Genomic DNA, 14,227 nt, shown 5'->3' with positions numbered 1-14,227 from the left:
AAAAAAACAACAACTGGCCTGCTCACTGCTAGGCTTTCTCCTGGGCAGTCAGCAGTTCCCAAGAAAACTCAGTTAAATTCCTACCAGCCCACCCAAACCTTAGCAGTTGGCAGGGCCCAAGAGAACTCAGTCAAATTCCTACCAGCCCACTTGCTCCTGGGTGCTCTCCTGAACAGTCAGTGTTGCCAAAGAAAATTCAGCCAAATTCCTACCAGCCAGCCGATCCAGGGCTCAAGAAAACTCAGTCAAATTCCAACAGGCCTGCTCACTCCCAGTGAGGCCCAAGAGAACTCAGTTAATTTCCCCTGTCCTTCTTTATTCTAGTGGGTGGGTCCCACAGCAGCTTGGTGGGCAGCCGAGAAATCAGTTTTAAAAGTACTTGCTTTGAAATAACTATCATGCAGCCAGAAGATATTTGATTCTCTTATATTTTTACCAGTGATATCTTTGAGAACTCAGAGAGGGAATTAAAAATTCAATGATAATTATTTTTTGTGTTTTTAGAGTATGATATGAGTTTTGGGTTTTTTTACTTTTTATGAAGTTGTTATTAAGTGTTGTCAAGTGGAGTACGACTCATAGCAATCCTGTAAGCAGTAGATCTGATGTCTGTCCTATCCTATGCTATGCCATCCATATCATTCTTGACACTTTTGAGTTTATTGCTACAGACTATCTCATTGAAGCTCTTTCCTTCTCTGACCTTCTACTTTTCCAAGCATGATGCCCTTTTCTAAAGAATAGCTTCTCCTCACAAGTCTAAAATATGTGATGAAGCTTACCACCTTTGCTTCGGAGGAATATTCTGGTCACACTCTTTCTAAGACATATCTGTTTGTTCTTTTAGCAGTTTATGGGATATTCAGCATTGTTCTTTAACACCATAACTTAAACACATCATTTTTTCCCCTTTTATCCTTATTCATTGTCCAGATCTCAGACACATAGTAGGTGTTTGGAAAGACTGCATCTTGGATTAGGCAACCTTAGTCTTTAAACTGACATCATTACTCTTCTATTTGTTTTTAAAGAAAATAGTATAGATTTTTTTTCCTCTTTCAGTTAAGAAATAGTTGTCTCCTTTCCCCAGAGCTGTAGAATTTTCTAATCTGTAATTATCTTTTTATCTGGATCATCATTACAAGGTTCCTGTTTGTTAATGGTAAACATGGCTTCCTAATCTGTTTACTTTTTAGTCTATTTACTCTTTATACTTACCTTAAAATAATTAGAAGTAATTTTGACTTTTAATATTCTTCTAAAAAGATTATTGTTATTAGGTATTACACAAATAGACTACAGATGTAGAAATCTAATGTTCTGGTTGTGGATACCAGTTTCTTTGAAGAACAGATGTGTAGTTTGTTATTGTATGAGTTATTGTGGGGAGCTCTGGTGGCCTAGTGGCAAGAAGCTGCACTGCAATCCCGGAGATATGTGGTTCAAATCCACCAGATGCTCTGCCGGAGAAGGAGGGGCAATCTCCTTCTGTACCAGTCAGATCCAATTTGTCGGTTGTTGTTGTTGTTGTTGTTATGTGCCGTCGAGTCGTTTGCGACTCATAGCGATCCTATGTACGACAGCCCTAAACCGTGCTCTATCCTGTGCCAATCTCATTGCCCCCGACACACCCATCCCGAGTATCCCAGTCACTGAATCAATCCACCTCATAGAGGGTCTTCCCCTCCTGCGCTGTCCCTCTACTCTACCCAGCATGATGTCCTTCTCCAGAGACCTGTCAATTTGACAGTACACACACAAAATAATAAAATTAAATTTAAAAAAAAAAGACTGAAGCTGTATGAGTTATTGTATGATACCACTGTTAGAAAGAATGGGTTTACATATTAATATATTCTTTATCAGAGAACAGGAGAATGAGAGGGGAAAAATCACCAAATAGATAATAGACAAGAGTTAATTCAGGTAAAAAGAAAGGAAAACCACAGTATGGAGAAACTCAGACAGTGTGATCAAAGCATCTGAGAAATATAATGAAATAGTTGATTTCTCGATTGGACCTTAAAACGATCTTTTAAAAAAAAAAAACACACCACGAAAATTAACTCGTTGACATCCATTTAGGAAATCCTTATAGAATTGGTTATGATCTCTTTGATGCTCATGACTATATTCTGGATTTGTCTCTTACTGTTTTTTTTTTTTTTTTTATTCTGTACCGTAATTCTTTATGTGTCTCATACTAGAGTCCAGGAAGGGAAAGGGCTATGTCTTACTCTTTCTTAATGTTTACCATGATGTCATTGTTAAAAAACAGTGGAGTGAGCACCACCTTTAAAGGCTGTTTTGGCTGTTATATGACCCTTGAGAACTTAGTAATCTCTCTGAGCCTCACTTCCTTATTAGTACAGTGGTGATAATAATAATTTATTTCTATAGAAACTCATTCTTAGGTATGTAAAATATTTAACATACTTCCTGGCAAACAGAATATACCGTGGAAATCATTAGTATTGTGGTTGTTGGAATTGGAAGAAACGAATGTTTTCTTTCTTTAAAAAAAACCTTGAATTGGCACAAAAAATTGTGCCTAAGTTATGAAATTATATTTTGGTATTTTACCAAAGTACCACAAAGTAAAATCATATTGGGTTGTTTGTTTTTGTTTTGTTTTTTTTCTCATAGGAAAACAAAGAAACCACTTGGAACCAATGGATACCATATTTGTTAAACAAGTTAAAGAAGGAGGACCTGCATTTGAAGCTGGGTTATGCACAGGTGCTGATAGTCTTTAAATTTTAATGCTTTATAATTATTCGTTCATACCTTATCTTCTCTACTTATATCCTATATTTTTCTATAGTACATCTATTTTATTCTCATTTGTAACTACTGGTTTTGAATAAAAATAATTTGATATATTTTGGACACTGAGAGTTATCACACAAATAATGGTTTCTTGGAATGATTTTTCTACAGTTAAAAGCTTCTTTAAAAAACTACATACAATTAATTTTGACAAAGAATCACAAAATAGCAAAATGATTAATTTATTTGCAATTGAAATAATCTGGAATTCTCCAAATTCTAGAAATTCTTTATCTCTGTGTTATTTGCAGGATAGAGTGGTTTAAGTCTCTAATGAGTTCACAGAAACTCTTTTATAGGTGTCTGGTTTGTTGTAACTAGTAGCTTTTTGTTCCAAAATATTTTGTGATTTTCATAAAATATAGTTTGACTTCAAAGGAGAGACTGAGATTAGGTTAGAGCATTTTCTAAAGTAGTTAGTTATTCTTTGGTCTTGTTTGAAAAGATGAAACAATATACAATTGCAATTCCTGGATAGCATTGTTTGGAGTACCTTTTAAATAAGATTTATTGTCAGTTTACCTAGGAGATTTTATTAGGATACGTAATTTATTACCTTAATAATTTTTGTTATATGCAAAGTAAACTTAGTTTCTGTAACATTACTCTGTTTAGTACATGTATCATTTTATATATGGAATTCCACTACATAGACTTCATCCATCATTTCTTAAGTTTCTCAAAATTGAGAAACTAAAGTAGATATGCTGTAAATAACATAATTTCCCTCCATCTTCCTTTTTCCCCTTGATTCTTCTCAGTTCTTTCCTTTGAACTTTTCTGAGTAACTTGAGTGTCTTTTTTCCTCATAAAGAACTATTTAATATGCATAATATTAAAGCCATGCTTACTTATATTTAGGGAACTCAGGTGGCCTAGTGGCGAGAAGCTGTGCTGCAGTCTCAAAGACATGTTCAAGGCCACTAGCTGCTCCACAGGAGAAGGATAGACAATCTTCTCCCATGCAATTTACTGCCTCTGAAAACCTGCCAAAAGGGTCAGCAATGGGTCTGTTCCCACTCTTTTGTACACACAGCTTATATTTGTAGTCTGTAGAGGAGCCCTGGTGGTGTAGTCCATAGCAAGTTGCTCTGCTAAACCCAAAGGTGGTGACTCAAATCTACCAGCACCCTGGGGTTGGGGGGACACAGTACCATAACCAATAAACTAAACATAGTTAAAATATGTTGTTACAATCGAGTTGGAACCCACTCAAAGCTGATGTGCCATTGAGTTTTCAGGAGGCTATAAATGGCAGACGAGGAGTTTGCTCTTCTTTCTCCATAGTCTCTCATGGCTTTGAACTGCCGGAGAGATTATGCTGTTTTGGGTTGACAGTGCAGCTGCCTACAGAAATCATCTGGACTCAAGTTAGAAAATGCTGAGGAAATATAAGCAATCAGTTTTTAAACCTGGTAAAAATGCACCCTATCAGTAAGAAAAAGAGCTCTGGTGGTTCCATGATAAAGCACTTGGTTGTTAGCTAGAAGGTCAGTAGTACATAGCTCTTCAGGAGAAAGGATGCCGTAGTGTGCTTTTGTACAGAATATAGTTATGGAAATATTTTGGGTCTGTTCTGCCTTGTCATATAGGATTGGTAAAAGTTTATCCGTAAGGATAAATGGGAGAATAATTTAGTAGTTCTACAACCAGGAAAGAGTGAATAGGAACATAAAATATAACTGTTGTAACGTGGTAATGTAGAACTCAACTTTTGTGAGTTCACTGAATTTTTCAATGAACAACTGAAACTTTTAGAAGAACATGGATTTATTTTATAAGAAACTGGATATATAGATGTAGTTTTGTAAAAGTACTTCTTGTTATGTACTGTTGAAAAGCAACCAACCCGTAAGAAAAGTAGGAACTAATGAGCAGAATATATTAAAAATAAACTACATTATTCAAGAAAGATTTATAAGAGTCAGAAGTGATTTCTTTAGGACTGGACCACCTCATTTTTTTGTTGTTTTGTTTCCTTCTCTGAAGGTGACCGAATTATAAAAGTCAATGGAGAAAGTGTTATTGGAAAAACCTATTCTCAAGTAATTGCTTTAATTCAGAACAGGTAAGATTCTAGAAATAAGACTAATTTTGGCCAAAAGTGGGTTTTATAAATCAGTGGAGCAAGAAGATTTAATGTAGTATTGGATTCCTATAAGGACAGGCGTGATCCTTAAATACAGTTCATGCAGTTGAAGGTTGCCAAGAGTCAGACCACTGAGGAAAGCTTTAGTTGGGGCTTTGCTTAGGTAGGATTGATCAGATTTGAAATTAAAATCCACAATTTTAAAGTTCGTATTTTTCATTTGAATGATAGAAAGTATAATTTGTTTATTTTTATATACATTTATAAATAAATGCCTTTCTAGTTTATTTTAAAACCACTTACTAAGATTGTTACTTTTTCCCCTTCTCTATTATTGTAAATATATATACTACACATTAACCAATTTTAGAGGTGTATAATTTAATTATATCAGTCCCATTAATGATCTTGTGTACCCATCAGCCATTCTTGCCAAATTTCCTATCACCATAAACAGTAGCTCACTGTCCATGTTGTTGTTGTTGTTAAATTCTGTCGTGTTGCCTGCAACTCATAGTGACCCTGTGTACAACAGCTCTGAACCCTCCTCTATCCTGAGCCAGCCTCATTGACTCCAACACACCTATGCCCATTGCCCCAGTTACTGACTGTGTCAATCCATCTCAACTGAGGTCTTCCTTTCCTATGCTGTCCCTCCATTCTTCCAAGCATGGTCCGTCCTGGCCGCATGCCCAAGGTATGTGAGATAGAGCTTCCAGAATCCTAGCCTACAAGGAGAAACTTGGTTTACCATCTCCAAGATAGATCTATTTGGTTGGGTTTTTTTTTCTTTTTTTGGTCCATGATATGTTCAAGTAACCACTAAAATATTTGCTCTCTTTGAATTTGCCTGTTCTTATTATGTGAAATAAATGAAATTATACAACATTTGTCCTTTTGTGGTGTTTTTTTTTTACTCAGCATGGTGAAAAAAATAAGACATTTTGACCCAGATGAGTATTGAAAAGATACTTTTAGATAAAGATATTTTAGAAAAATGAAATCCTGATTCAGCCTGTAAGGTGGATGAGTATCGTATTTTCAAAGTTCATCTTTCCTGTACTATGTGCTATCAAGACTTAATTTCTCTAAGATTGTTGTTGTTGTAAATATGTACTGCCCATTAGAACTGACCCATAGCTGAACCTCCAGGAAGTTTCCAGAGGCAGTACATTGTACAGGAAGAGACTGACCATCTCCTGTGAAGTAGCTAGTGGATGCAAACTGCATATCTTTAATATATTATCTTTAAATAGCTTTTTTAATACTCCTCTTAACTCACATTTACTCATTTGTGTTAACTAAGACAGTCAGGAATCCCTTAATCTAAAATGTACTCTTGCAGAAGAATCTAAGCATCAGTATGTATTATCTACCAATTCTAAATAAATATCTACATATTAGACTACTTATATTTATTTGAACCCATGGCTCTTATTGGTTCACTGTTACTTCGACTTTTATGAACATAAGAATAAGGTTTCAAATCTGTCAAAAAGAGACACCAATAAAGTTATTGTGTTTTGTCTTATTTGTATTGTTGTCTACTTTGATTGTTTCTTAATGTCTTGACTATATTTAAGAAAAATCTCATATATTTAAATACTGAAGCTCTTAGTGGAAATAATACCACTAATCTTGCCATATCTAAAAACAACCTCATCCCAGATTGCAGGAGTCACTATCATTTATCCTTTTCGACTTTTTAAACATAGAGAATATTTGATTTTCAATGTAAAATGTTATAGTAAATAAATAAAGCAATACTTTGAGCTGTTCAGTGCTCTAAAAATAAAATTATAAAGAAAGCAAATAGTTTAGATACCATTAACTTTTAAAATAGAGAACTCTGATTTCTTTTCTGTGTGAGGTCAGGAGGGCATAGTTCAAAATAAGCATTTTAAACATGATTTTAAATAATAAAGCTGAGGATGCTTTGGTTACTGTTAATACTGATGAAGTTTTAAGTTGATAGAATGGTAAAATATTTAAATAGGTTTGTGACTTGAAATAGTAATTACATACAACTATTGTTATGAATTGTGTTCCAGGGCTATTTAATATAACTAACTCTTTTTCTAAATTAGTAATTTGTTATAAAGATTTTATTATTATAAGTAGCATAAACATAGGACAAGATTCTAAATTATGTTGATTATAAAGAGCATGAACATAGGACAAGATTATCTTTTATTTAGAGCTAGCTTATTTGTGTAAAGTGATTTCTTTTGTCCTAATGATTTTGACCTGAAAGTAAAGATTTAAGAAAACCAAAAACTAAAATAAATTTTGAAAATGCTTCTGAGTTCATTGTTTTTTCCTTCATGTCTTACTTATGCATGTCTACCACCTCTGAAATAGTGTGTGTATTTCAATTTCAGTGATACAACATTGGAACTTAGTGTTATGCCAAAAGATGAAGACATTCTCCAAGTGGTAAGTTTTTCATAAATACTGTAGTTGTTTTATAGTTATTATATCACTTCTTGGCTTTTTGGCTAAGAGCAGGTATAATGTGTGTAGTATAATTACCAACATTAATGAAAATTCTTTTGAATTGTAGTTGGACTGAATCAGAAAAAGTTTTATAAAAGTTGTTTCATTTAGCTGAGTAAATAAAAGGAAAAGAAAAGGATTGTCAGGGTTGGTTTTTTGGGGGTTTTTTTTTTTTTTTTTTTTTTTAAATTAAGTGGCAAGAAAATGTATTAATTTCTCTTTATTGAATTTCTGTCACTTAGGATGAGATTTCTAAAGCATTAACTACACTTATTGAAGATAGTATCACTAGTAATGTTGCATACAATATATAGTCTATTCAGAAGCCTAAAGTCAGAGTACAAGTGCATGAAATACCCTTTTTTAAAATATGCATATGTAGACACTGTGCTCCCATTCAACAATTTCTACATGTACAGCTCAGTAACAGTCATTATGTTCTTTTCCTATTGTTACTATTCTTGCTGTCTCTCCCAATATGTGTTAGCACATTGATTTGGACTCATTGTCCCATAAATTGTTCTGGTATGCTTTAAAGTTGCTGCTGTCAGTTTGATCCCCTGTAGGTAATTTTTTAAAAGGTGAACATTATTTACTAGTTTATCTACACTGTCGATTGGCTTGAAGATAGTATCAGAGGATAATTTTATTTGTATTTGCACATATTCTCAGGGCAACAGATTTGGGAATTTCTCCAATCTTAGTTCAGTAAATCTGGATATTTTAAGAAATTTGCTGTTTTGTTCCACTCTGTTTCTCCTTTTAATCAAGTACTCATCTGTTGAGCTCTTGATCGAACCATTCAGTAATGGTAGTCAGGCACTTCCAGTTCTTCTAGTCTCCTGAAAAGGGAAACTAATTTATGAAGGTAGTTAGAGCTGCCATTCTCTCCCTTCCTCTTCTTTATTCCTAGGTCTCCATTTTCTTCTGTGTCAGGTAAATAAAAGTATTTCTGATGGCTGCTTACAAGCTGTCACTAGTCAGGCACTGCTCACCAGACTTAATGTGTGTGAGATGGTAGGGATAGAACCAAAGCACTCAAAGTGAATTGAGATTAGTCCAGCTCACTGGACAGTCCCACAAAACCATACTGTAAGTCTTTAGACAAACAGAACTTCTCCCACAAAGTGTTAGGTTGTAACTCAGTAGTATTAATAACTGCAAGTGGTGTTTGTTACTGCTGTTACAAAATTAAATTTTACTTGTTTACTTTAGTCATATTGTATTGACCACTACCAACTTTTCTATCACCATAGACAAAAATTCACTCCTTAAGAAAAATTCTATCTCTCCCTCTTCCCTCCATTAATAAGCACTGTTTTCTATATATTCACCTGTACTTATCATTTCAAATAAATGAAGTCATAAACTGTTTGCCCTTTTGTAGTTACTTGTTAATTCAGTGTGTTATCTTCAAAGTCTATCCATGCTGTAGGAACTTGTTTCTCTTTTAAGAATGAGTGTAATATTCCTTTATGATACCATGTTTTGTTATCCATTCATCTGTTTCTTTTGTGGTTGGAAATAGTGCCTCAGTGAGCATAGGTGTACATGTAATCTTTTATCTGTCAGAAAAATAATCTCCTAATTTTCCAATAAATACTATATATGTGAATTAACTTACTAGCATTTTTCTTAACAGCGTAATTCACAGCGTTAGAAGTAGTTTACAGTGAATTGAGATTACAACTAATGTACAGTGTCGGGCTGTAGTCTTGTAGAAGAAATAAAGCGATGTAGTTTATTACTTTAGTGTTCAGTCCAAAATGCTTTTCTGATGTTTAGAATGAAAATAAGTTGAATGAATTTTTAACTCTTTTATTGCCCCTAAATATTGCTTAACAGTGATAAAAATAGAAATTTCATCTAAAAAACACCTTTTCAGTTGGTTTTGCAATTCAGTAGAATATATAGAATGAACAAATCTTTATACATTGAAAGCTAACAAATCTAGGAAAGTTTTCAGTTTGGTTTATAAGTCCAAATAATAGTTATGGCTGTTGTGAATAGCTGGGGATGAGTTCTACTTTACCTGGAATACAGGTAAAACAGCTTATTTATGGATTTACCTTAAATGCATGTAAAATAGAGAGTTTTATGGGAAAATTTTTATTGTGGGAGTTTAAATGGTAAAGTTACATTTATAAAGTATTGACTTGAATTTAGTTCTATAAAGGGACTGGATAATTTTCTTTAAATAGTTTTTACAAAAATGTCACTAAAGGTGGTTTAATGATTCCTCTAACACATAAAATATAATTAATTGAAATCCATGAAGGTTAATCCTTTATTTTCAAGGCATGTTGATTTTCTTTCTCATTCTATTCCACCAAATCATTTCTAACTCACAGTGACTATACGACAGAGTAGAGGTGTCCCTTAGGGTTTCCTAAGCTGTAATTTTATGAGAGTGTATCACCCAGGTATTTTCCTTCTGTGGAGCCATGGAAGGTTATATACTTCCAACCTCTCAGGTAACCACCAGAGTGCTTTAATTGTTGTGGCACTGGGGCTCCTTATAATGTAAAGATAGCTTCTTCCTGATAAAATATTATAAATGGCTCTGGTGGATAGGACAGGGACAGTGTTTCAGTAAGGAAGGTCAACTATCCATCATGAGTGTAGCTACAGAATTCCTACACTCATAATTCAGCATAGCAATAACATAGCAGCCATAGCTGTTGAAGTCAATGTCTGTGAGATTCACTAAAGATCTACTTATGGAAAGTACTGTTGTTTTTATGTAACATCAAGTCAGAACAATTCATAGCTGACCCTCCAGAAGGTTTTCAGAGGCAGTAAATTACATAGGATATTGCCCATCTTTCTCCTGCAGAGCAATTGGTGGACCTGCACCTCATTTTTTTGGTTTGACAAGCACACCTCCTTACCACTAAGCCACCAGAGCACCCTTTGCTAGGTACTAGAAGATGTTATATATCGAATAGAGAAGGCTTTACCTTGAATCATCCTTGCAGACTTAAGACTCAAAGACAAAATGGATTCCCAAAACTAAACTATCTACTGATTATAAGTAGATGATTGTCAGTAGATTAACACAGTGTTTCTTTCATAAGGAAGGAATAAAATCTAGAATTGCTGCTGTAGCCTGCTGTGGTTGAAGAGCAGCAAACAATCCAATGCTTTGTCCAAGACATATCTGCACACCAAGAGCTCAAAGACATCAATTATTCTCCTGTCATCCCTATTCATTGTCTAATGTCAGATGGATAACAAGTGATTGAGAATTCCATGGCCTGAATCAGGAGCACTTTAGTCTGTAAATTGATATCATTGCACCTTAGTACTTTGGAGAGGTCCTTGACAGCAGGCTTTCCCAGGGCAACACGTCTTTTGATTTCTTGACTGTTGGTACCAACGGCATTGATTGTGGAACCAATTTAGATGAAATAGTTGACAATTCCAACCATTTCTCCATTTATCATAATGTTGCCTATCTGTAAGGAGAAATATATAATAATAAAATCTTTAGTTTATGGATAACATGAATGTTGAAAATAGGGAGTTGAATTAAGAATCAGTCATTTCACATTTAAGCTAATGCTGATAATACTTCAGGACTTGACAGCTTCATTTTTAAAAGAAATAAAATTTTCTAGATTAATAAAAAGCTAAATAGTATCTTTATTTCAATAATTTTGGTAGTATGTTACAATGATATTTTAGACAGGTTATATTGAAGACAAGTTTATAATTTTAAGGTGTTATAAAATAAAGAGGACTTTTTCCTCCCCAGTGAAATAGTATTGTTACCCTATTAAATGTGTATCTGTGCATGAATGAAAGCTCCACCATCTAACAGGTCATCTAAGCAGTAATGATGACTAAAGAAAATGCTTCTTTGAATAGAGTAGTGCTAGGAGAAATAGATTTGGACTTTATTGGTGAATACCCAAGAATATTTTTATAGGAATTTTATTTAGTTGACTAAATATTTAAAGCTTCAGTTAATTAATTTTGATAGCTCTGAAGCTTTTGTGGTATGACTGTTTTGACAAGAGAATTTTGAAGTGCCATTCTGCATTAAATGATTTGACAGGGCCTTTACATGGCTAAATCCAGCTCTGCCTAATGAATGGCAAATAATGTCTTGGATTTAGCAGGTTTGGACACTAACTAGCAGTGTGGCTCATGGCAACAAGCCATTCAGACTCCTTATCCACAGCTGATGGCAGGACAGCTCAGCAGTTTAGAGCACGACTTTAATCTTAGGCCTACCTTGGTTCAAATCCCATCACCATCACTTCTGTTCCTATTATACTAGACAAGATATTTAATCCTATATTTAACATAGAATGGCACCAAGACTCCAATACACTGACTCCTATTACCCCAGTTAATGTGTCAATCCATTTTCAATATCCTAGCCTCCAAGGAGAGAACTTGTTTCACCCTCTCTAAGATAGACCTGTTTGTTTTCTTGGTGGTCCACGATATGTTCAAGACTTGTGTCCAACACCACAGCTCAAAGGCATCAATTCTTCTTCTGTCATTCTTAGTCATTGTCCAGCTCTCTGATGCACAAGTAATTGAGAAGTAATTGACTTGAGTCAGGCATGCCTTAATCTCTAGATTGACATGTTTACTTCTCCATACTCTGGAGTCTGTAAGGGCCCTAAACACTGATCATCTATGATGCTCTTTAAAAGAGAGAGACACACAGAGAGAGAATAAGATTCTGTGTGTGTGCGCGCACGCGTAAATTCTTTTTAAAAATGATAAGAGCTGCAATTGAGTATAAAGATTATATATGCCATTTTAGTGACGTGAGATTTACTAAATTAGAGTTTTTAATCTTAGTACTAAGATTTTTACTATTTAGCTGCCTTTACTGCAGAAAATATAATCAATGCATTCTGTAGTAAAGAAAATGTCAATAAGCTTAATTATTTCAACAATCTTTGTAAAATTCTGTTGATTTCCCATACCAAAGAACTTCACCTACTTTGCCTTAAGAATTTCTAATGGTGTAGTATGTTGACCTGCTCATGGATAGATCAGCAGTTCATGTCCCATATAGCATTAGAAACCTGATTTACTGTGAGTTAGAGTTTGCTTTAAGGAGCTTGAGGGCATAGTAGGTTAAGTATTAGGCCCTAATGGAAAGATCAGCTATTCAAATCCACCAGCCCTGGAGAAAGATGAGGCAGTCTCCTCCTGTAAAGATGTACAGCCTTGGAAACTCAAGTTTTCAAAGGAGAGTCACTACAAATTAGAATCGAACTGGCAGCGGTGAGTTTAGTTTTGGCTTGGTTGGTATTATTACAGTAGGTTAAGTTTTTGACTGCTAACGAAAATAGCAGCCGTTCAAACCCACCAGCTTTGGAGAGAGATAAAAATCTCCTTCCTTCTGCTAAGATTTACAGCCCCTGAAACCTAATGGAGGGTCACATGAGTTGGAATTAACTCAATTGCAATGGTTGTGTTGCGGGTGCTTTGCTTTAAAATGGCTCATATTTCAGTCTTAATACTTGTTTCATGATAAATGGCGTAAGTGAACAAATGAAAAGAGGTCATAATGGAAACTTTAATAGGAAATAAATGTTACAATTGCTGAATTTTAGATCACTCTCACATTATAATTTAAACGTTTCTTTCTCTTCTTTGCTTTTAACAAATTCCTCAATGATTTCATTACCATTAGGCGGCAATATCTACTTCCCGTACATAAGGATAATAAATCAAGTCTTTCTTGAGTTATTGTCTTATGCCTAGAGATTTTTAGTTTCTTTAGGGACAGAATGACTGTTCTGCTGTGCAGTTTGTGATGATTAAATTTAGGCTGTATATTAAGCAATTTCAACATTGGGAAATATGCATTGTAGTTTATCTTCTGCTCTGGAATCATATATACCTTCATGAGTAAAAGCTGTCTTTTCTGAACCTGTAATCTTAGTTCTAATGTACAAATGAAATTGTCTGTAAACGTTTGCATTTAAACCGTTGGAAAACTCAGCTCATAACTGCTGAGTCAAAATTGACTCCTAGTTGACCCTACAGTGAGTTTTCAGAGACTGTAAATCACACGAGAGGAAATTGCCCATCTTTCTTCCAAGGAGCAGCTGGTGGATTAGAATCATTTGCCTTGGGTTGACAGCACAATTTCTTACCAGACCCTGCTTTGAGATAAATCTGCACTAATTTCATGAATGCTTTCATGCATTCTCCAACCAAATATATCCATATTGTTTGAGAATGAATCTCTCTGAAGAAACTTAACACTTTTGTCTTTTTATACATGACTCTCATGTGTCAGTCATGGTGTAATAAGTTGTTTTGCAAAATTGATCAGACACTCAAGATACTTTCAGAGTACTTCCTTTACATATTTGCTTCTAGTTTTTCTATACAGTGGTGAACTACTTGGTAAACAGCATTTCTTTTATTGTCTTCAGAATTTTCAAAATCCTCTCAAATTATGTAAATACCCTGTTGATAAATGGTAAAGATCTATGCTTGCCTTTAAATTGGCTTCTGAATCTTGGAGAGCTTGACTCAGCCAATAAAAATGCAGCCATGTGGTATTCCATATAACCAACATAAACACATACTCTAGTGTTTGCTTTTTTGTTCGAAATGTCTCAGCTCCTTTTATGGTATCTCACTTTTGTGTCTGGCCTTCAGCAGTATTTTCTGAGGTAGCTAGAATCTCAGAGAGAGATTCTCAGAAGAGACTATGAAAATTGCACTGGAGAGCAGAGAACCAAAGCAGAAAGAAGAATTCAAGATACTAAAGAGTTGAATAGAAGATTTCAAAAGGCAGCACGGAATGACAAAGTAAAATATTACAAT

At 34.5% G+C, this 14,227-nt stretch overlaps 1 protein-coding gene and 1 pseudogene across 1 annotated transcript in view; one reads left to right on the top strand and one right to left on the bottom strand.

Annotated features, from left to right (window-relative positions):
* Positions 1–2,607, bottom strand: part of LOC102851526 — an 11,700-nt pseudogene extending 9,093 nt beyond the window's left edge.
* ARHGAP21 (Rho GTPase activating protein 21) overlaps positions 1–14,227 on the top strand; it is a 135,348-nt gene that overhangs the window by 68,717 nt on the left and 52,404 nt on the right. Inside the window, exons 4-6 of the mRNA XM_006887105.1 lie at positions 2,647–2,739; positions 4,819–4,897; positions 7,300–7,354. Of these exons, the coding sequence (XP_006887167.1) occupies positions 2,647–2,739; positions 4,819–4,897; positions 7,300–7,354 (227 nt within the window). The remainder of the gene's footprint in view (positions 1–2,646; positions 2,740–4,818; positions 4,898–7,299; positions 7,355–14,227) is intronic.

This window comes from Elephantulus edwardii, unplaced genomic scaffold, assembly GCF_000299155.1.
Source record: "Elephantulus edwardii isolate Elephantulus edwardi_28Jun2011 unplaced genomic scaffold, EleEdw1.0 scaffold00054, whole genome shotgun sequence".
NCBI classification, from domain to species: domain Eukaryota; kingdom Metazoa; phylum Chordata; class Mammalia; order Macroscelidea; family Macroscelididae; genus Elephantulus; species Elephantulus edwardii.
The sequence above is the reverse complement of the archived record's forward strand: the minus strand, read 5'-3'. Positions and strand labels throughout refer to the sequence as shown.